The 21,978-nt window shown below is 43.6% G+C and overlaps 1 protein-coding gene across 3 annotated transcripts in view; it reads left to right on the plus strand.

The window, feature by feature from the left end:
* The window catches only part of RAD18 (RAD18 E3 ubiquitin protein ligase), a 230,678-nt gene that overhangs the window by 32,559 nt on the left and 176,141 nt on the right, over positions 1-21,978 (plus strand). For all 3 annotated transcript variants that reach the window (XM_061618523.1, XM_061618525.1, XM_061618524.1), the window contains exons 5-6: positions 14,129-14,484; positions 18,458-18,557. In XM_061618523.1, coding sequence (XP_061474507.1) covers positions 14,129-14,484; positions 18,458-18,557 — 456 coding nt within the window. The remainder of the gene's footprint in view (positions 1-14,128; positions 14,485-18,457; positions 18,558-21,978) is intronic.

Below are 21,978 nucleotides of genomic sequence, written 5' to 3' on the forward strand. Positions count from 1 at the left end.
GGAGTTAAGTGTTTCAAAGTTTAATGTTTCTTGTGCTGGGGGAGTCAAAGGGGATAAGTTCTTTTCCAGCATAGTTGGTCCTAATGATAGAGAAGAGCAGTTCATGTTTAATGTGCTTTTAAGAGGAAAGTGTTCCAGGAATGGATCCAAGTTTCCAGAGTTTGATATATTTTTGCTGCTGTTCGAGGAAAACTTCCTCCTCTCATGTGAAGAGATAAGGTTTGTTGTTGGAGTTCTCTTTGTGAACAAGGAAATTGGACTGGCCAGGTTTGTGAAATGTCTCTGAACGGATATTCCATGGTAGCTGAGAAGGGATTTATTTGCAATTATCCGTGCTGTTGTCTCAGCCGATTTAAAGGTAAGTAAAGCAGACGTTTTTGTTGAGGGGTTGTAAAGGAATTCCACATACGAGATATCGTCAGGCCGTAAATCCATTACACCTAACGACTGGAGGGCGTAACACACTCTTTGCTTCCTGATGTTTACTTTTTCTTTGATGTTAAGAAGAGGAAGATTCAGCAGTGCAAGTTTGTTTGAATTATATTTGAGAAGCCAATTCCCATTTGTATTCTCTCGTCGTGAAATCTTGTTATTGGTAGAGCATATTCCGCTATAGGACCTCGGGTTGGGGTGAGTAAGTAGCTCTGGAAGATTTGGACTTTTTTTGCTTTCTGGTAAGGCTTTGCAATAAGATCTAGGGGGTGTTCTCGCTGTAGATGAAGCAGATAAATTCTTTGTTTGCGAAGCTGTTTGCTGTTGAGCTTTAAGTACTTTAAAAAGTTTCTGAAAGTTCATCTTCTTACTCCTTGGCGGTTTGTAATTTTTTATGTTTTTGGATTTTTTCTCCTTAGGTGCAATACGAGGTTTCTTTATGTTTGCACACTTCAGTGTTGTTGTTGTTTTGTGGGGGGGAAGAGTGTAGTTTAGGCTCAAATATAGTTTGGATAGTTCTTCCATAAATGATTTTAAAAGGTTGTTTGTTTCTTCCAAAAAAGCTTTGATGTTTTCAGTCTCTTTTGCCACAATGGCTAATTGTAACTGCAGACATTTTTGGCCAGTTAGAAGTAGTTTTTGGCCAATTTGTGCCAGTTCCGTGGTTTCAGTAACTTCTGTAGAGCAGGCAGAAGATGGCTGTGATTGAGTAAAAATGGGAGTCTGGCTGTCGATGTCTGTAGCATGCACAGTAGACAGAATGTCTAAGGGGGAATGTAAGTCAGTGTCCTTGTACAGAGAGGAAGATGGCGTCTCCTTGCTTTCAGGTACCTGCAGCAGAGAGTTGATCAGACTAGGTGTATGCGTCTGCCCAAAAAGGGGATCTGTGGATGTTCCATACACCAGGCTTTGTATAATTTCTGGGTCATCCCTTGCCTGGAATTCCTCACTCAAGCAGGAACAGAATTGTTCTGTTTCGATTTGGGAAGGGGTTTTCTCAATAGATCGTGACGCATTTCTCTTTGTCTTATCCGCTTTGGTTGGTAAAAAGAAGTTTGTAATTTTAAGCTGTTGATCCCCATTCCCAGATTCTTCCAAAACCTGTTCTGATTTATGGTCATGTTCATAACATCTTTTCCTTGTTTGAACCATTTTAAAAACTATAAGGTTTGCCTTTTAAACTCTAAGATGAACGGAGGTATAATTATAAATTGTCGACTCCAAGGCTAAGTAGTTTTATCTTAGGAATCCTTAGATTTTGTTATGGTAAATTATATTCCTTGAGTTAGTAATGCGAAGCAGAGTTGTGACTCACCGGCTGATAAAGAGTCTGTTTTCTTGCTGATAAAATGGTTCCATAGCCTTCAAAAAATAGGTGTTGTTGATGCTGTTAGGTTCCAGAATAAAAATTTCCAAAGAATATCTCTAAAGATAGCAAAAAAAGAGGCGAGGTGGGTATGAGCTCCAGAGCTCGCTAGTGGACCTGCCTGCCAGCAGCCATCTTCCGTCGCAACCACCAGATTCTCAGGTATTTCTTTTAGTTGAGAACCATAGATATTCTGGAAAGGATTGTTTTAAATCCCACAACATTAATATTTTACTTTCTTCTTTGTGCCTGAATCGTCTTAGGGACAGATTTACTGGTGTATTATTTTATTATTTTCTTGCTGTATCTAATATTGCACAGAACAAGTAGTGCTCCTTGTACCCAGTCTGATACTCGGCTATAATCCTTAACTACTTCTGATTTCCTTAATGGATCTGAATAAATCTTATAAGTCAGGGAGGCTGAATAATCTATTCCTTTGTGACCTAAAGGGCTGTCAGCTTCCCAATGTAGACCAAATCAATAGATGCTCAACATGGTGTCCTCAGCTAACCTCAGGTGCCATTAATACAGTACAGGAAAGCCTGCAGTCTCAGGAATGTTTGCACCTTAATCTGAGAGTTACTGTTGGGTACCATAAGTTAATAAAAAATAAATAGATATCAATATGGACTGCCTTCAAGTCGATTCCGACGTATGGCGACCCTATGAATAGGGTTTTCATGGTAAGCAGTATTCAGAGGGGGTTTATCATTGCCTTCCTCTGAGGCTGAGAGGCAGTGACTGGCCCAGTGACACCCAGTAAGCTTCATGGCTGTGTGGGGATTCAAACCGTAGTCCAGCACCTTAACCATTACACCACACTGGCTATGGAAATGCTGATCTGATTCAGTGCCTTGAGACAGATGCGAAGACATTAGGTCCTGAATAATTTCTCCCTCACTCTCTTCCAGTCTTTGTCTCCTTCCTTTTTTCTTGCTTTTGAAACATTAGAAGCTGCCAAAGTGTTAAACTGTAACGGTGAGTTTAGCAAACTGTGCTAGAGGGGGAAGAGAGGTTTTTGTTTTTTTCTTTGTAAATCATGTTTTGTAGTTGGGCTTTGTGTGATTTCTATAGATCTTAGGACATGGGTCATTTCACCTGAGAGCGGTCTATATCTGAGCGTTGTTTGATCACGAGGGGAAATGGTTGTGTGAATGTGACTCTATACAGCTACCCTTTTCTGTAGTAATAACACTTTTTCAGGTATTGCAGTCATGGAATGATTATACTATGCACTGTTTCCACATGTGAATATGGTACTACAGTTTCTTTTTGCATAGGGCAGTGTTTCTAAAACATTTTTCCCCACTGACCACTTCAAAATTGCTGGGGGTCTTGGTGGACCACTTGCATATTTTTTTGGCCTATTGTAGCAATTATAATTCCATCGAATTCAAATTATAGTACAGTAAAATTCAGTATAAGAAATAAAATAAGCAATACAATACTATTAAATTTAAACATCAATATTTAATGCAATGGATGTGCCCTGTCCCATCTTCAAATCACAAATCCACAAACATGCAGTAGTCTGCAAGCCACAGTTTGGGAACCCCTGGCAAAGGGGAAACTGACTGTGCACCTGTCCAAGGTTAGTGTTTCTTGTAGGAAAAAGAGGACTAGTAATTTGAAGTTTTTATTACCTACTTGAGTCATGCTGTGATCAGCTTGATATGGGATAATCTATAAGAGACTTGCAGAGGATCCTGCATTTTCATGCATTTGTGAAGGACACAGTTGGGCTCAATGCCTTTCAGAACCCTTCAAGCTCTACAGTTCTATGATTATATAGGCAACTTTTGCTTTTATCCCCAGTATCTGAAGGTCTTTATTCTGTGATAACTTTGTGCAAGAAGATGCAAAACAACAACAACCCATTTTGAAGTATCTTAATTATCTATTGCCTGTTGGTTGCAGCAAATATATTCATCCTCACTGAGGGTTATTTTGTGGTTGTTGTAGACAGAGCTTGGAAAAGTTACTTTTTTGAACTACAACTCCCATCAGCCTGAGCCAGCATGGCCACTGGATTGGGCTGATGGGAGTTGTAGTTCAAAAAAGTAATTTTTCCAAGCTCTGGTTGTAGAGCAGGGGTAGCCAGTGTAGGGCCCTTTAGATGTGATGAACTACAATTCCGATCAGACACTGCCAGAATGGCCAATGGTGGGGCCCTTTAGAAGTGATGAACTACAACTCCCATCAGGCCCAGCCAGAATGGCCAATGGTGAGGGATGATGGGAGCTGGAGTCCACAACATCTAGAGAGCACTGCTTTGGCTTGCCCCTGTTGTAGAGCAGCTATACATAGACACTTTTACTGCTGCTGCCTTCACTACATCTGTTTTTTTGTGAGGAATATGCTGCAGATTCAGAACAGAATAGTGGCTTCTTGTTGCCTATCTTGACCTTCTTTTGTCTGTTTGACATCTCCAGCTTTGCAATGTCTAGTTTTGACCATTGAATTGTCCTTGTAAGCTGGCTTCTACAAACATGCAATTCCTAGTCTGCTTGTATTTTGTATCCAGGACCTGTTTTAATGTTCTGTAAATAAAACATAAAAATAAGTTGTAGACTTCGAATGAAAGCGTGTGTGTGCTGCTAAAAATAGTCTATTGTGTATTAATAGTTCCAATTTGCCTCGTATCAAGTAAGATTAAGGCATTCATAATAATTTCATTATAAAATGCATGCCTGTGATAGAGTTTACAGAGGAACCATTGTATATTTTATGAGGTAATAAAGAGGTAATTATGATGAATATATTTGGCTGGTTTTGTCTTTTAAGTTTAAAAGATATGTTTCCAACTTCAACTGATCCTTGGAAAATGTGACATTCTCGGTCAGTGGAGGAGTGGAGCAGATAGGAATGGGTTAACTCCTCCTGGAGGTAGAGTCAACACTTGAAAAAAGATTAGTTGGTGGCCAGCCAGAAGGGGGAGGGAACCATCTTCTCTTCTTCAGTTCTTGACTCTGTCTGAGTGAGCAACAGAGTCAACCTATTCTTCCTGGGTCCCCATAAGTTGCTGTTTTACTCTGGCAAGAGAGTATTTTTCTTCTGCTGCAAATGCAGCACACAGGCTTTCTGCCTCTTTCTATTCCTTCACTCCCCGCCATTCAGCGAATAGGCATATACAGGAGAGGAAGATAGGGTTTGCTTCTGCAAGGCGCAGGGAGCGTGGACATGGCAGCAGCCGGGATTTGTCCTCTGCTTTCCCCACAGTCCTTCATTGGAACGCTCCTCTTCGATCCCAAGGAGATGAAAGCCTCTCCTGGAGTGTTGCTGTTGCAGAGCCAGAGAGGACCATGGACTGGTCCCTTGCTGTCCATGACTCTTGTAGGACAAGAGACATCCCCCCCCAGCAACCATCTCCACAACACACGGCTGCTGCCTTGCCACCTTTATAGGTACAGCCACTAGGTTTCTTTTCTAAATGGGGGGGTGCCTGCCCCAGCTTCCTCCCTCTTTTTCCTGGTTTTAAGCTATGACTAGTGGGGGAAGTGTCCTGTCTCATGCCTCAGCTGAGGAAGATGAAGGTCCCTGAGTGGGGCGGGGGATTCTAATGCTCTGTTAGGTAACCCTCTAGCCACCCTTGCCTCAGTGGCGGGTGCCATGTTAGACTCCCCGCCCAAAATAGTTTTGCTTTCTTAGCTTCCTTCTACTCAACTGGGAGTGGGGAGGAGGCCTCAGTGACTCCAACAGGCAAAAAGCATGCCAAATCCCGCCATCTTGAGAAGCCCTCCACCTCAACGGCCATGTTGGTCTGGCTTAACAAGGCCATGATGAGGGAGGTGGGTGCCTGCAAGCACTCTAGGGCTTGCTGCCATGCTTATTTCTCTTTTCCTCACCCCTCTCTTCGGATTCCAGTCCTAATAGAGGGAAGGTGAAGAGCATAAGAGGGGACTTTTTCCAGAATCTCAAACCTCATGAGGATAAATGGAAAAGGTGCTCCAGTTCCAAGGTCCAGCCTGACTGCCTCTCCCTTAGCCCAGACTCCTTAGGGGAGGGCACCCCACGTCATCCACTGTATCAGGTTCAGAGAACGAAGAGGGGGAGCTCTTGGGGGAGGATTCCCCTCTTCTGCCCCCCCCATTCCGTGTATAAGAGACTGTATCCTCCTGACTCTTACTCTATCATGGTATCCAAAGCTATGGCCTGCCTTCCGCTAGACCTTCCTAAAGAAGCTCCCCAAGAGGGGGAGCTAAAGGAAGGAAAATAGGGATCCTCAGACATCTTCCCCAGATCCAGGGATCAAAAGGTGGTCATTCCCTTTCCAGCATTTTTCAGGGTCATTGTTAAGGAGGAATGGGATCATCCAGCCAAATCCAAAGTTCCTCATGCCTTGTCAAAAAAAGCTGTGTGACCTTCCTGCCACAACCTTGGCAACCTTCCAAGTCATTGATGAGTCTGTGTTTGCCCTCAGAGCCAAACGGCTATCCCTAGGGAGTGAATGGATACTTTGTCAGATCAAAGTGACAGGCACAGTGAGTCAATCTTAAGCCTGCACAAAAATCCTCCACATTGGCCATGATAGTTTCGGCAGCAAATTCCTTTCTGGCCTGGATGGCAGTCAAGTGGGCTAAATCACTTCTGATTGAAGTATTATTGGATGCCAGACATGTTAAGGAGGGTCTGCACAAATAAGTAAAGACAGACCAATTCCCAGTGGACTGCTCCTTGGACAGCCTACAATATTCACAATTGAACAGCCTACAATACTCAAGCACTTGGATATGATGTAGTAGTAGTAGTAAGACACAACATCTGGCTGAAACCATCATTCTTGGCCCTGCCTGACTCGGGTGGTCAACTCTTCAGCAAGTCCCTGGAGCGCCACCTGGTGGAGATCAAGGATAAAAAGAGGGCTCTCCTGTATGTTCCTAGGAAGGATGACAAGTCCCACAAGAAGACATCACATTCCTTTCATCCCAAGGGCTATCTAACTACCTACACAACTGCTTGCCAGTTCCGTGGATCCTGGAATTTCTCCCACAAGCACACCCAACCTACACCCTCCTCCAGTTGGGGGGGGGGAAACAAACATCAAAATTCCAAGGCCAGTGCCAAGCAAAGCCAAGCATGACTCCAGAATGGCCCAGATAAGGGGGCAGGTTTCAGTTTTTTGCCCATGCCTGGGCAGCTTTCACCTCAGACAAGTGGATCCCATTCAATCCAGCTACTCCCTGGAGTTTACCACCTTGAGACAGATGGCGGGCAGCCCCCCCTTCTCGCCAGCTGGAGAAGCTGCAGAGAACCCTGGACACCATTGCTCATCTAGTCAAGACAGATGCCATAGAACCTGTACGAGAACCTGGAGTCTTCTTTGTGTTCTTTACAGTCTCCAAACGCAACGGCAATTACTACGCTGTCTTGGATTTAAAGTTCTTGACCTGCTTCCTACAGGCAAAGAAATTCAAGATGGAGAAGCTTAGGTCCATCACGGAAACCATTCAACAGGGACACTTCCTGGGATCTATAGATCTCACAGAAGCATACCTGCATGCCCTCAATCTTCAACAGCACAGATGTTTTCAGTGCATTGTGCATGGCCATCACCACTGCCAATACAGGGTCATGCCATTCAGTCTTTTCTCGGCCCCATGGGTGTTTACCAAGATCATGGTGGCAGTTGTGGCACATTTAGGGAGTCCACGTATACCCTTACCTGGGCAATCTGTTGGTGAGGGCTTCCTCGGTGACAGTTGCACAATGGGATCTTGAGACAACCATCCAGTGCCTGAAGAACCACGGCTTTATAATCAGCAGGGACAAGAGTCATCTGATTCCCACTCAGCGCCTCCAGCATCTCGGGTGGTAATTGATACAGCTCAGAGCAAGCTCTTCCTTTCCACCAAACACATGGACAGACTTCTATGTAAGCTGCACACATGCCCACTGGGCAGGCAGCTTCCCCTGATGGAACATGCTCAGTTACAGTGGTCCATGATAGCAGCTATAGACTCGGTGCCATGGGCGCGCTTCCACTCAAAAGCCCTCCAGTGGCTGCTGCTTCCATATCAAGACCTGATTGCTTTATACCAGAACTGGTTCATCACCATCTCCAGACCTGTGCAGGAGTCCTTATGGTGGTGGGGCCACTTGCCAAATCAGGAGAAGTGTTGTCCTTTCAGAGCCCCAGTGGTCTCAGTGGTCACCATGGATGTGAGCCTGGATGGCTGGGGAATGACATGTTGTTCTAGCATTGTGCAGGGGAAGTGGTCAGCTCAGGAGTGGTGCTGGTCAATCAACTGGGCGATCCGACTAGCACTTCAGGAGTTCCTACTCCTCCTGTCCTAGACATGTGTGCTGGTGTGCACTGACAATGCCATGGCCAAAGCACATGTCTGCAAACAAGGGGGCACAAAGTTAGGTCCCCTTCATGAGGAGACCAATCTGCTGTTCCAGTGGACGGAAAGACACCTGGCTTGAGCTGGGAATAAGTTCACCAGGGAGAGTGGGCCCTTCACCAGGATGTGTTCCTAGAGATTATGCAGACGTGAGGGCTGCCATGCATGGACCTGTATTTGCCTCCTTGGCAAATACCCACCTGGACCAATTCATAGCACAAGGCTGGAATCCACATGCCCAGGAGATAGATGCCCTATCAGTCCCCTGGCCTCAGGGACTTCTCTATGCCTTCCTGCCTTTATCTCTGCTGACCAGGCTGCTCTGCAGGATCCGAGTTCTCCAGGCCTAGGTGACAGTGGTAGCTCCACACTGGCCCCAGAGACCATGGTTCTCTAACCTAGTAGATCTCAGCTTCAACCCCCTGTGGCACCTTCCCCCCAGACTGGATCTTCTCTCACAAGGCCCCATCCTTCACCCGGATCCAGATTGGCTCCAGCTTCATGCCTGGAGACTGAGTGGCAATGGTTGAGAGAAGAGGGTATGTCTGACAGGGTTGTTTCAACCATTCTGGAATCTCACAAACCATCCACAGAGAATTTACTATCTCACCTGGAAGGTGTTTGACAGATGGCACAGACACAAGCAGTTACCTGTTGTGGATTACCACATTCTCACCATCTTTGACTTCTTGCAAGACTGACTTGACCAGGGGTTGGTAAGAGACAGGCAGTGCCCCTCAGCAGTGTTTTCCCAACGGTGGGGGGGGGACGACTAAATTTCTACTCATCCTCAAGTCAAACTTTTCCTCTAGTGGGCAGCCCAGTACAACACAGGTTTCCCTCCTGGGATCTCATATTAGTCCTCAGAGCGCTATTACAGGCTTCCTTTGAATAAGCCCCTTTCATACCTATCAAGGACCTCACCCTTAAGACAGTCTTTGTTGTGGTGAGCACTTGAGCTAGGAGGGTGGGGTGACTGGGGGCTTGAAGCTTTGCATTCTCTACCCAGACAAGGTGGTTTTTCACCTTGACCCCAACCTTCCTTCCTAATGTCAATTTCCCCTTCCACAGGGGACAGGACATCATGCTACCTAGCTCTGCCCCAACCCAGTCCATCACAGGGAAAAGAGGTTGCACAAACTAAATGTCAGGTGGGGTCTTCGGATCTACCTGGACCAAACAGAGCCATTCAGGAAGTCTGAGCCCCTGCTCATGTCTTTTAAACAAGGTGCAGAGGGATTAAAGGTGTCCAGGTCCACCATTAGTCACTGGGTGAGGAGCTGCGTGATTAAGGCATACCAGGCCAAAGGGAGGGTCCACCCACGAGGGATTACTGCACACTCAGTTAGGGGGGCTGCCACCATGTCGGCACTCCACAAGGATGCTGCACTGGAAGAAATTTGCAAAGCCGCCACTTGGGCTCACCCATCCACCTTCATCAAGCACTACAAAGAGGATAAGTTTGCTTCTGCTGAAGTGCCTTCGGCTGGAGGGATCTTCAGATGGTAGTAGGCTAGGTCTGCTCTCACTTGAGGATGTGGGGTGGTGGTGTCACTGCTCAGGTACATCTAATTTCTGTTTGCTCCACACCTCCACTGACTGAGAATGGAAAGTTGGACTTACCGTGAAGGGTCCTTCAGCAGAAAGTGGAGCAGACTGCCCCACCCTGCAGCAGAACCTAGTCTATGTGGTGGGGAGGGTATTGCCAGGGAACCCTCAGGCAACCATTGGTTGTTCTGCTTCTGGATAGTGTAGTAAGGGCCTCCTATGCTCCCTCCTTGTTACTGTCCGCTGATACGCTGATGTTTTCTTGTCCTGTCCACTGTTCAAGTTACACTGTTCAAGTTTATGTAGGTTGGAGTGGCTGGCTACTCAGTACTCGGTTTTTATAGCTGTGTCACGAACTGAAGAGGGGAAGTAGGTTCCCTTCCTCTTCTGGCTGGCCACCAACTAATCTTTTTTCAAGTGTTGACTCTGTCTCCAGGAGGAGTTAACCCATTCCTGTCTGCTCCACTCTCCACTGAACAAAAGGACACTTCATGGTAAGTCCAACTTTCCATTTATTGTGATAATCTTTGGATTTCTAGTCTAGCAGTTCAGTGAAAGACCATAGTTTTTTCCTTCTTCCAGTCAGAAGTGAACACAACAGGTCTATGTGGCTTTGAGCCATTGGTGGTAATCTGGTTAATAGTTTTTTTAAAAAAAAAAATCTGTGAAATAAATATATAAAAGTATTTTCTTAGGGCTCCTGGAAGGTGCCTCTTTTCAGTTTTCAGCAACCCCTCCCTTCACCTCACTCTATAGCCATCCCACTCAGAAGGGTCTCCTGACCCTCAGAGTTTTTTTTGGGGGGGGGAGCTCACCTTCTCTCAACTACCTTCCGTTTGCGCTTCTCTGGGTATACTGTAAGCCATATAAATGATTTTTTCTATCCTTGCAACTTTCTGGGTTTATGGGAATAGATTTAATTTTAGTTTAGAAGAGTTCTAGCTTGGTGAGATTTGTCACTACCCTTTTGTGGTAATTTGGTGTTGAGGTCAGTGGGAGCCCCCAAGAAGGAAGCAAGGGGATTATGGTGGTGTTGCTAGAATGTTTTGTAATATACAGTATCTGAATTTTTAGGAATGTCTATCCTTCATCTAGAATTAGAGGCTCCTGACCAAAACCTCATAGAATAGGCTTCAGCTTTCATGGAAACAGATGTAAATGGAGGCTGACAAACAGAGCCTCCCTGCAAGTGGAGACCAGAATTTATTAGCAGAGTGGTATTCTGAAGGAATTGAAATGTAAAAATGCAATTTGAGTGTCCATATTCCAAACTGTCTTGGCAGCAGGGCTGTGGAGTCGGAGTCAGGAGCAATTTTGGGTGGAGTCAGAGTTGGTAGAAATGTACCGACTCCGACTCCAACTCCTTCATAAATGGCAAATGTATATTAACTAGTAATAACAAATTTACTGTAGTAAAATGGTAGCACAAGGCATTTCATCACCACCATGTGAATCCAGAGCTTGGAAAAGTTACTTTTTTGAACTACAACTCCCACGAGCCCAATCCCTGGGGCTGATGGGAGTTGTAGTTTAAAAAAGTAACTTTTCCAAGCTCTGGATTCACGTGGTGGTGATGAAATGCCTTGTGCTACCATTTTACTACAGTAAATTTGTTATTACTAGTTAATATACATTTGCCATTTATGAAGGAGTCAGAGTCGGACAGTAGAAAAATGTCGGAGTCGAAGGTCTGGCGTACCGACTCCACAGCCCTGCTTGGCAGAGAGCCGTTACTTGATAAGAGTTATACTTTTTTTGCAGTACATTTCAAAAAGAGGTATGTCATTTCATTTTGCAGCCTTAGACAGATACATAGTTTTATTTATTCATTTTGTTTAGGCCATTTTTAAAGGTTGCCCAAAAACCTTGTTATCCAGGCAGGTCACAAACATAATACAATGAAGTATCATAAAACAACTTCTGCATAGAAAATTGTGACTGCAGATAGAGATAAAACTAGTGTCATAGCACGGCTAAAAATATATGATATGTAAAGCATGGGTTGCAGTTCAAAGCTTTGAAATCGGAGATTTTAAAAGGGTGAATAAAACAAATCTTCACCTAGTGGCTAAATGATCAATAAAAGTCATCAGGTGAGCCTCTCTGAGGAGGGCATTCCACATTTGGGATGTTGCCACAAGAGGATCTCAAGGGCTATCTCCAACGTAGCACACTAAGTAGCCTGTTCCATCAGGTGTAGGATTTACGCTTGTGCAATGGAACTTCCCCCTCTCCCCTTGCATGCCCCCTAAATCTGTTCTGGGTTTCCCCCCCAATCCTCTGGAACAGATTTGGGGAGGGCATTAGGCATGCACTGGGGGAGGAGAGAGGGAAGGTTCCATTCCGCAAGTATAAATCCTTGCACTGATAAAACGAGTGTTCTGGATAGTGCCCCAAGGTTCAGGCAGATATCTTTTAGAGAGATGCTAATCTTTCAGGTCTCTTCTCTAAGAGAACAATGTTTATGTTTCAGAACACCCAGTCCAAGACATCTATTTTGTACAATTATAAGATTAACTCACCAAAGGCCTATTTAGTCCAGCACCGTTTCTCACAGTAGCCAGCCAGATGCCAATGGGAAGACCAAAAGCAGGCTATGAGGGGTGCAGCAGTCTCCTACTGTTGATTCCCAGCTCATATATGCAGCTCATGATTAACTGATTTTTGTTGTTGTTAAGACAGTCACTGAAAAGCTTCATCTTCAAAATACACTCAGAGCTGTCTTTCTGTAACAGCTGGATCACTGAGGCCCATTTTGCTGAAGCCCACAATTTTTAATCATGCCATCCCTGATATTTAACATGATGATTAGGTATTGATCTAGATCCATATGCTACATGAGGTTCAGGGGGTTTTATTACAGGGGGTTCAGGGAGTGTTACCATCTCGGGTCGAGAAACATTAAATGATGGCAAATGGGTGTGTATTTTTCAAACACTTTCCCCTTTGTCAACTTGGAGGGACTGCAAGAGTGCAGAGGGCAAAAGTGTGGTGTGGTTGCCCCTGAAGACTCATTGAATTAAGTTGATGCAAAGAATAAAGTAAGGGTTAGGATTCATTTGGGAGGAAGGGCAGGATACAAATAACATATATAAATAAATAAGGAATCTTCAGACTGAGATAAAGTGACCAGAAGTGATTTTTCAAAACACCAAAAAGACAGTAGATGCAAGTCTTCTTTTCCTCTGAGGTTTTTAAGATCTATGGCCATATCTGTTTTGCACGTACGCAATTCAATATGAAATGTCAGACTGCTTGTTCCCGAATATTACTGTGAACTGAAAAATTACGCCCCGTGACTTTTCATTATTCTTTGCTTGTTGGGTTTAATGTTGAACTATGGTTGCATCCAATATATGGCCACTAGATGTCACCACTTAGCTTATTGTAGCTATCAAAAGAATTGATTACAACTTCAGTAGCAACATCTTCATCATTTTTTGGTGTTAAATTGTTGCTTTTTGGTTCTTCTGCATGATACTCACGGCTGGAATGAACATATATGTGTCACCAGTCTTGGATGGTGGTGGTGGGTGTGTTTCACAGGAGAGTTAGGCCTGGCTTTGGAGTTCTTGATGAGAGTTAATACATCTCCAGTTTGGTGTTGGACTCATCAACTTGTATTGTGGTGTCAATATGCTGGCAAGGCACTTGGAATGGTTCTTGGGTAATGTGGGTTGGGGTGTTCTTAGGAGTGCCTGTCTCATATAGCATGTTATATTCAGAAGTTGTGTCTGACATAAAATCTTCATAGCAGATGGCGTTAGCTCATTTACTCTTAAGATGTCTGCCATGTTGGTCTAGAGTTGCAGTGATGTTGCAGATCCCTTCTCTAATCTTGGGTCATCTCCCATAAAGATTCTGAAAAGCATTCAAACCCTTCTATGGGGATTATCTTCCCATCCTCCCTTGATTGTAGCTTCTTCTGCATCTGAGACTGCTCAAAAAGTGCACCAAAAAGATGGACGCAACATTTTTTCTTAATAAGAACACATTTTAGCTGCCTTCCTTATATTATTGTATTCATCTAGGCTCAGGAAATAAACGAACATTAGTGATGCTATGTTATGGTTTGTTTCTGTGCCACCTTTTGGCCAAAAAGGCCCCCAAGGCAGCTCACAAAGAATACACACAAACACAAAATACAAGTAAGAAAAGAGCAATAAAATTTAGAAAAATTTAAGAAAACAAAATCTTGACATTTTTAAAAAGCAACAACTAAAAGCCAAAGGCATCCATGTTCCTGGTAAAGGGCAGTCACCAAAAAGATGTCCGAAAGAGCAGGGGTGAAGGGGCAAGGCAGATGGAAAAGCTTGCCCCCTGAAGGTCCCAGCACAGTCTCACCCCTGATAAAATCATATATTGGTGGGAAGTGTATAGAAAGGGCATTCCCTAGATGGCATTGTACACTGACCTAGGTCTGGTTTTTTTCTAGACTGCGGCTGTTCGAGGTGGTCTGGGATTCCGCACTGTTTTCTTCTCCAAAGCTGCTTACCAAAAATGACTCTGCCCAAAGCCGTGTTTTGACATCCTCAATTGGTTTTGTTTTAAAACAAGAAAAGCAATTTACAGATACCGTTTTAGTTAAAGAAAACTTTCACACCCCTAGAAGACACTTAAAGCCACCTGACAGGGAAACTAAAAAGATCAAAATAAAGCAGGAGGAGAGCCCATGTGGTTCTGAAGAGTGCCATGAGACATTTGGCACAGAAGAAGCAAGCACAAGTCCTATAGCAGGCACTAGAAACCCTGAAACGCCTTCCACATCTGCAACAAAAGTTATTACAAAGGGTAAGTTGTTGGTTTTTGTTATTCTGTACTATTTTTTGCTGTATGTTTCAGAGTTGCACATGAGTTTGCTAAAAAGATGTTCCTGTAGAATGTAAAGTTCATAGGTGAGGTTTATGGATTCATAAATCAGGTTTGTTGTAAAAAGTGCTTTTTTCCCTCTGATTCTGGGACAGATCTTATGCATTCTTTCTGGCTTTTGTGCCTTAAATACAAGTGTGCTCAATGTGATATCTTGTGACTGTGACACAGATTGAATTAATATGTAGTACTAAACCATGGTTTAGAGTAGGGATTTTTGACCTCTCCTGCGATTGGCTGGCAGGGGGGAGATTTTACACCTACTCCATACTGCAACATCTGGGTAGGTGCAGTTAGAAGAGGGTGTTGGATAAATAGGTTATTTGGTTTAATTCGGCCACTTGGCAGGTGTGTGTGGGAAAGGGAAGGGGGGAGTACAAGCGGTGAGTACCCTGAGGCACTTTTCAGGCAAACAGTTACCCCAGAGACTTTCGCACAGGGCTGTGGGACCTTGTGAGGCAGGGTATGGACACTGTTGAGGTTAACCTGTGACACTCACCTGGAGTTATGGGGCTTCAGGGGGGCATAAATCAGGAAGACTTCCCTCCGCACCTGAAAGGTGTGGCAGGGGAAAGAGCTGGAAGCATGGCCAGCTTGACTCCGTGCAGGGTAGGCTCACCCGAGCATGACAGGCTTAGGAGTCTGACAAGGATTAATGGATTTCCTGCACATGTTTCAATTCCCTATGCATTTTAGAAGTCAGATGTTTATGAGTTCTTGAGTTCATAGGTTCTTAAGTTGTAGTTAATGAAGTGGCCCTAGTTTAGCCCATACATGTGTCTGGCTTGTTTATTTCCCGCCTCCTAGCGCAATAAGCTTAGCTTCAGGCTTGTGCACTCCTCTCCTTCCTCCTTTGTCCTCTGGCATGGCTGTAAAGAGAAAATTGTAAACTTCCACTTCCATTTTAAATTAACCACAGTTTAGCATGTTGTCAAAATCCTACACTGTGGTTAATCTTACTTACTGTTAGTAGAAAGAAGATAAACTATGGTCCATAAACTATGGTCTGAAGTTTGAGCATTTCCTCTTAACTTGGTTAAGAGTAATCACAGTTTGCCTGGGTTCAGATGACATGGCAAGCCACATTTAAATAGTACTCAGCCATGTGATGGAAAGACATTCCTGTCAACACAGAAAATGTTAAGTGTTTTAAGAGAAGAGAGATTTGTGCAATACAATAATTTGTTATGTTTAAGTTCTTGCTTAGTATGACATGCCATTTCCTTTTGGGTCTTTCAAAAAGTCAATAGCATGCCCATCAGGTGATAACAGTTAAAAGGATTCTGATGTATTTATTTTTTCAGTTGAACAGTTTTCAGTTTAAAAATTGACTTTGATAGAACCCTAGCTAAGTGGTGTTTTGCAATTCAGTTCTCCTTAATTCCAAAAGAACTGGAAAATTCAGAGCTGATGCTTTTAAATCACCAATAATGGAAACTTTACATTCATGATACACTAAAGTTGTTCCTACAGATTTTAATGGAGATTTTCATGGCTGTCCAAATATGAAGGGGGAAAGAATGCACTTTTCCTGACTCTATCTTGTGAACTGAGTCATAAATGTAAAATACAACGATATCCTTTGTACAGCAGATTATATTTTACATAGTTATATTTGCTAATTTATAATTGATTTGGAATACAGTGTGGGGACCTAGTTAGCTGGAAAACAACATATTATTGCTTAGATGAATTAGGTATTCCTAATCTCCTTTGCAATGTTATTATAGAACCTTCACCAAAGCTTTAAATTAACTTTAAAAGAAATGCTATATTAGTAATGATGTTCCATTCTTGTTCTGGTCATTCCATCCCCATGAAAAATAAATGTGTCTCCCTCTCTCCTTCAGTCTACAGCATAAAAAGACATTATCCCTGTTACTGTGTTTTTAGGATATTGTGTTTTAATGGTATTTTATGCTTGAAACCACCCAGAGAACAATATTATTGGGCGGCTTTGTGTAAAGACAAAAAACAAACAAATAATATATCCCCCTCCCTGTTTGAAGCGTGAGGAAGATAATTGTGCGACTATATTCCATTTTTTTCTGACCTCTGCCTTTGTGCTTTCCTATTTTGCTCTTCCCCTTCATGTCTCTGAGGCACTTCCTAGACCTTTTAAAGCTTTGACACATAGCGTGATAGCTGAGTTGCATATATATAAATATATATGTGTATGTATGTGTGTATATGTGTGTGTGTGTATGTAATTTTATACATATTGCCTAATAAAAATATTCTCTAGGCTGCATACACAGAAAAATAGACAAAATTAAAACACGCTATACAGCTGCTCAATAAAACCTTCAGTCAATAGAACCAACCCAGCTATAGGACAATAAAGGCCAGCCACAAATCCAGTCTCCAGCAACCATTCTAGCAAAATGCAACCCAGCTACAAAAGCTAAAACTAGACAACTTGCTAAAATCAGACAAGAAAATCAATTACGTTAAAGGATATTAGATATTAGATGTTAAATAATTGGGGAGAACAAAATGTTTTCAGTTTGGACTGAAAAGTTATTCAAGTAGGTGCCAGACGAGTGTCTCTAGGGAGAGCATTCAAGGGAGGGTGGCGGACAGCTGCCAAAACCTCCATCTCTCATAGACACTGTCCAAATTTCATTTTGAAGAGACAATTGAAGATAGACCTCTGCTGATGTCTTCAGGTAGGTACATGGGGGAAGAGGCCTTCCTTTATGAAGTGAGTTCCCCAGTCATGGAGAGCTTTGCTTACGTCTCAGGCAAAATATTACCACAGTGCTTGCATGCCTCCATTTTTGCTCTTTTAAGACCCAAAGGAAAGCACCTTCAACTGCTATAGTTTGTTTTATTTTAAAATGTATAGGCCCCAAGGCATGTGATAAATAATACTACGGTCAACATTTAAAAATAGTTCTGAAGAGACAGGTCCTGTAGTCTTGTGGGAAATATTGGGAAGGGTGTGCATGTGCTAAAAATCCCACCACTACAAACCATCACTCTCCAACCCCTGGGGAGTATCTTAAAATAAAGGGCCTGTAGTAAAATGGGCTGTGTCTCCTGCTGTGGGGGTCAGGTTTTAGTAGGACCTTGAAGTCCATACCTAAGAATAATACCTGTGATGGACCTCATCAAAAATTCCTGCTTCTTGTTGCTGGGCAGTAGTATTTACATTCCAAACATAAAAAATGGGGTTTGGAATCCAAAGTGGCTGTGTGTGTGTATAAGTATGTTATGGGGGAAAGTGGTGAGAGAGAAAATGATGACCTTTTCCATGTCTGCTTCTGCTTCGCCTCAGATGGCCCCCTCTGATGCCTCTTTAAAGAGAACAGCAATTTTGGGGATTTTAGGATGTGAAGTAATGTGCAGTTTCAGCATCAGTTTCTGCTGAGGAAGCAAGAGAACAGAACTTCCCTTTCTTTAGGCTGGCAGGAAATATTCTGCAGTCCTGGACCACCAGGCTATTTCATCAGGGACAAATGCAACAATGTACAGTATAGGAAAATCTAGATGGGAATGCATTGCTGTTGCCATTTTGAATCCTAAGTATCCCAAACTTGTTTCTTTAGAAATTAGATGGTGGGTCTATACTTGTATTTTTGTGGAAATTGGCTGCATTTGGAATAGATAATGAAATGGTGTCGCTGTTTTGTTGTTGCTGTTGTTGTTAATTTTATTAACCCCCTTCTACACATGCATCTCAGGGCGATGTGCAAGATACAGTAAAAACAGCTAAAAACAGATAAGACACAGAATACAGCAGATATATTTAACCCCCCCAACCCCCCCCCCACGCAAAATCAGCATTTCCATCTGCACAAAAACACCCTTTTTTCCACATGAAAATGCTTGGTTTTCTTCAGTTAATAAGCATTCTTTCAGAATGGCCATGTTGACATGATTTTTTTTTCAGTGGAGTGCCCTGTCTGTGGTGTTCCTATTCAAGAACTTCATATAAATAAGCACCTTGATGGCTGCCTGATAAGAGATGAAAAGAAGGACAGTCTCCGAAGGTAAGATACTTGAGTGGGTGAACTTCTGGTGAATGCTGCCCATGGTTGCTGCAATGAGATGCAGTAATGTGCCAGATTGTACCAAGCTTTCTAGATTGCCTGTTATGTGCTATGAACAAAGTTTTTAAAATAAAGGATGATGTTAACGAGCACCAAAAGAAGAGTATACAGCAACACTTTTGATGTTGAATGTTTTTCAAGATTGTTGGATTTATTGGTTAAAGTGGTACCTTGGTCACCCACAGTTGTATTGAAATAAGTTGAGCCAATCTCACTACCTTTATATCAATCTTCACGAATAGGCAAAAAACCTAGTGGTTTAAGAATGTACATAGAGCCATTAGATATTTCTATCAAACTTTAAAAAGCAGGGAAATTGTTTTAATATTGTTGCTTCCTCTCTGCTAAAACAAGATCAGCACAACACATGTCTTGCTTCTGTTATTTGGGCTGATTGCAGGTGTTGCCACCACTCACCATATGCTCAGAGGCACATGTTACCAAATTCTTCCAAGCTACACAGGAAGTGGATTGGACTGTGAAAGACCAACCCAAATGGTGTTTGCATTTTGACAAGTTTGTAGGGCAGTACAATATCTCAGAGAGGAGGTCAGGTCTCCTGCTCCCCTGGTGCATTCACTATAGCTGCCCAATCTCCATGCTTTTAAAAGTTTGATAGAAATATCTATGGGCTATAGGTACGTTCTTAAACAGCAAGGGTTTTTTTTTGCTTATTAGTGAATTTCTCTGCTTTTCAATCTGGGAGGTAAGAAATGGGATCCTGTGCAAGTTTGTGTGGATCATTTGCATGCTTATTGAGTTCTGTGGGATTTACTCCCCTGCAATCATGCTTGGGATAGGTGAAACCGACCACAGAGAATGGGGAGGGGAGGAGGGGGTGGAGAGCAGGCAGGAAGGGGAGGAGGAGGGCAGGTTTGATCATTTGCATGTTTATTGAGTTCAGTGGGATTTACTCCTGTGCAGTCATGCTTAGGAAGGTAAAACTGACCATGGTGAGGAAGGTCTGGAGTGGGCGGAGGAGAGGAAGAAGGGAGGAGGAAGGGAGGGGAGAGGGGAAGGAGGAGAAAGGCCGGTCTGATAATTTGCAATCTTATTGAGTTCAAAGGGATTTACTCCCATGCAATCATGCTTAGCATATGTAAAACTGATCAGCGGGGAGGAGAAGAGGGAGGGAGGGCTGGAGTGGACAGGGGAGCAGGAAGAAGGAAGAGGGGAGGGGAAAGGCAGGTCCGATAATTTGCATGCTTATTGAGTTCAGTGGAATTTACTCCTGTGCAGTCATGGTTAGGTTAGGTAAAACTGACCATGGGGGAGGAGGAGGGGAAGGGAAGAGTAGAGGAAAGGAGGAAGGGGGGAGCAGAAGGAGTGGGAGGGGAAGGAGTGGATTGGAAGGAAGGGGGAGGGGAAGGGAGGGGTGAAGGAAGAGGGAGGGAAGGGGGAAGAGGGAGGGGATAGGAAGGAAGAGGGGGAAGGTCAGGTTTCATCATTTGCATGTTTTTTGAGTTCAGTGGGATTTACACCTGTGCAGTCATGCTTAGGATAGGAAGGGGCAAAATGGAGGTGATGGGAGGAAGGAGGAGCGGAGGGCAGGTTTGATCATTTGCATGCTTATTGAGTTCAGTGGGATTTCTGCCCGTGCAATCATGCTTGAGAATGAAATGGACTGCCTTCAAGTAGATTCCGACTTATGGTGACCCTGTGAATAGGGTTTTCATGGTAAGCGGAATTTAGAGGTGGTTTTACCATTGCCTTCCTCTGAGGGTGAGAGGCAGTGACTGGCCCAAGGTCACTCAGTGAGCTTCATGGCTGTGTGGGGATTTGAACCCTGGTCTCCCAGATTGTAGTCTTGGATAGGTAAAACTGACCATGGGGGAGGGGGAGGGAAGGGTGGAAGGAAGGGGGAGGGAAGGGGGAAGAGGGAGGGGATAAGATGGAGGAGGGGGAAGGTCAGGTTTCATCATTTGCATGTTTTTTGAGTTCAGTGGAATTTACTCCTGTGCAATCATGCTTAGGATAGGTGAAACTGACCTGGAGGAGGGGCAGGAAGGGGTGGGGGAGGGAGGAAGGGGGAGGGGAGGGAGAGGGAGAGGGAGAGGGGAGAGGGAGAGGGAGAGGGGAAGAGATTGGATGGGTGGGCACTGGATAGAGGGGAAGCCCCTTTCCTTCCCAAAAGGAAAACATTGGGAACAGTATCATTCTTTTTCAGAGTTTCTCCCACCTTTCTATTCTACAGCAGGCACATGTTATTTATTTATTTATTGCATTTGTATACCGCCCCATAGCCAAAGCTCTCTGGGCAGTTTACAACAATTAAAAACATTAAAAACAAATATATAAATTTAAAAACACATTTTTGAAAAAAAGCAATTTAAAAACATAAAATCCACCATAAAACTAGCCAAACCCTGTAGGAGAAAAAGAGCAGAGACACGTTTAACTAAAGAAGCTGGCTGGAATTCTGAAGTGTTCCAATCACAACCCTGGCCCTGATGGCGTTCATCCCCCAGTTGGCACTCTCTGTACCATTTATTCTAACGATACTGAATTACACTGTGTATTTTCTATAGTCTTATATTTGGGTAGCAGTTCAAGAGCACATCTTTACTCACTCACTCACAAGTCAGATGTTGGAATGTTTGCACAATATGCATTTATTCGCCTTCTAAGTCCGATGTACATGTGGTGGCACAGCTTCATACAAGTAACATCTTCTGAGACTACTGCAGTGCCTGAGAAGGGACATTTTTTTTGCTGGTAAAGTTGGGTTCTAATGTGATGGAGCAGATTAATGAATTTGGAAGGAGTCTGGAGAGGTACCAATACAAGGTTTCATATGTCCATCCCAATCCATTTTGAATTGGACCCAGATCCTGGGAAGTAGGCCTATGAGAAATACATCTGCTTTGGCCTGGCTACTCCACGCCATATTGTGATGCTGCATGGAGGCTAGTCCACTGGAGCTACTGGGGCACAGCCCTTCCAGTGAGAATGTCAAACAGTTTTGTAAAAACCCACCCTCCAAAAAATCTCTCAGAGCAACACACTCTTTCTTGTTCCACATATATTTTATACTTCCATTTGAACTCAGAGAAGCTCTGCAAACATTTCTGTCAGTCTGCCAATCAGCTTCTTGTTCTCTGGCCAATCAGCTCTCTGCACCACTCAGCCAATCCTAATCCAAAAGTATGACTATGGCAAAGAGGTCCCTTGCCTTGGTCTGCCAGTTTATCAGTTCTTCTAGGAAGGCTTCTACTATTCACTAATAGGCAAAAAACCCCGCGACCCAGGAATGTACCTATAGCCCACAGACACCTCCATCAAACTTCAAAAAGCAGGGAAACTGGGCAGCCACAGTGAATGCACCAGGGGAGCAGGAGACCCAACCACTCTCCGAGACACC

This window comes from Rhineura floridana, chromosome 3 (genome assembly GCF_030035675.1).
Source record: "Rhineura floridana isolate rRhiFlo1 chromosome 3, rRhiFlo1.hap2, whole genome shotgun sequence".
Taxonomy (NCBI): domain Eukaryota; kingdom Metazoa; phylum Chordata; class Lepidosauria; order Squamata; family Rhineuridae; genus Rhineura; species Rhineura floridana.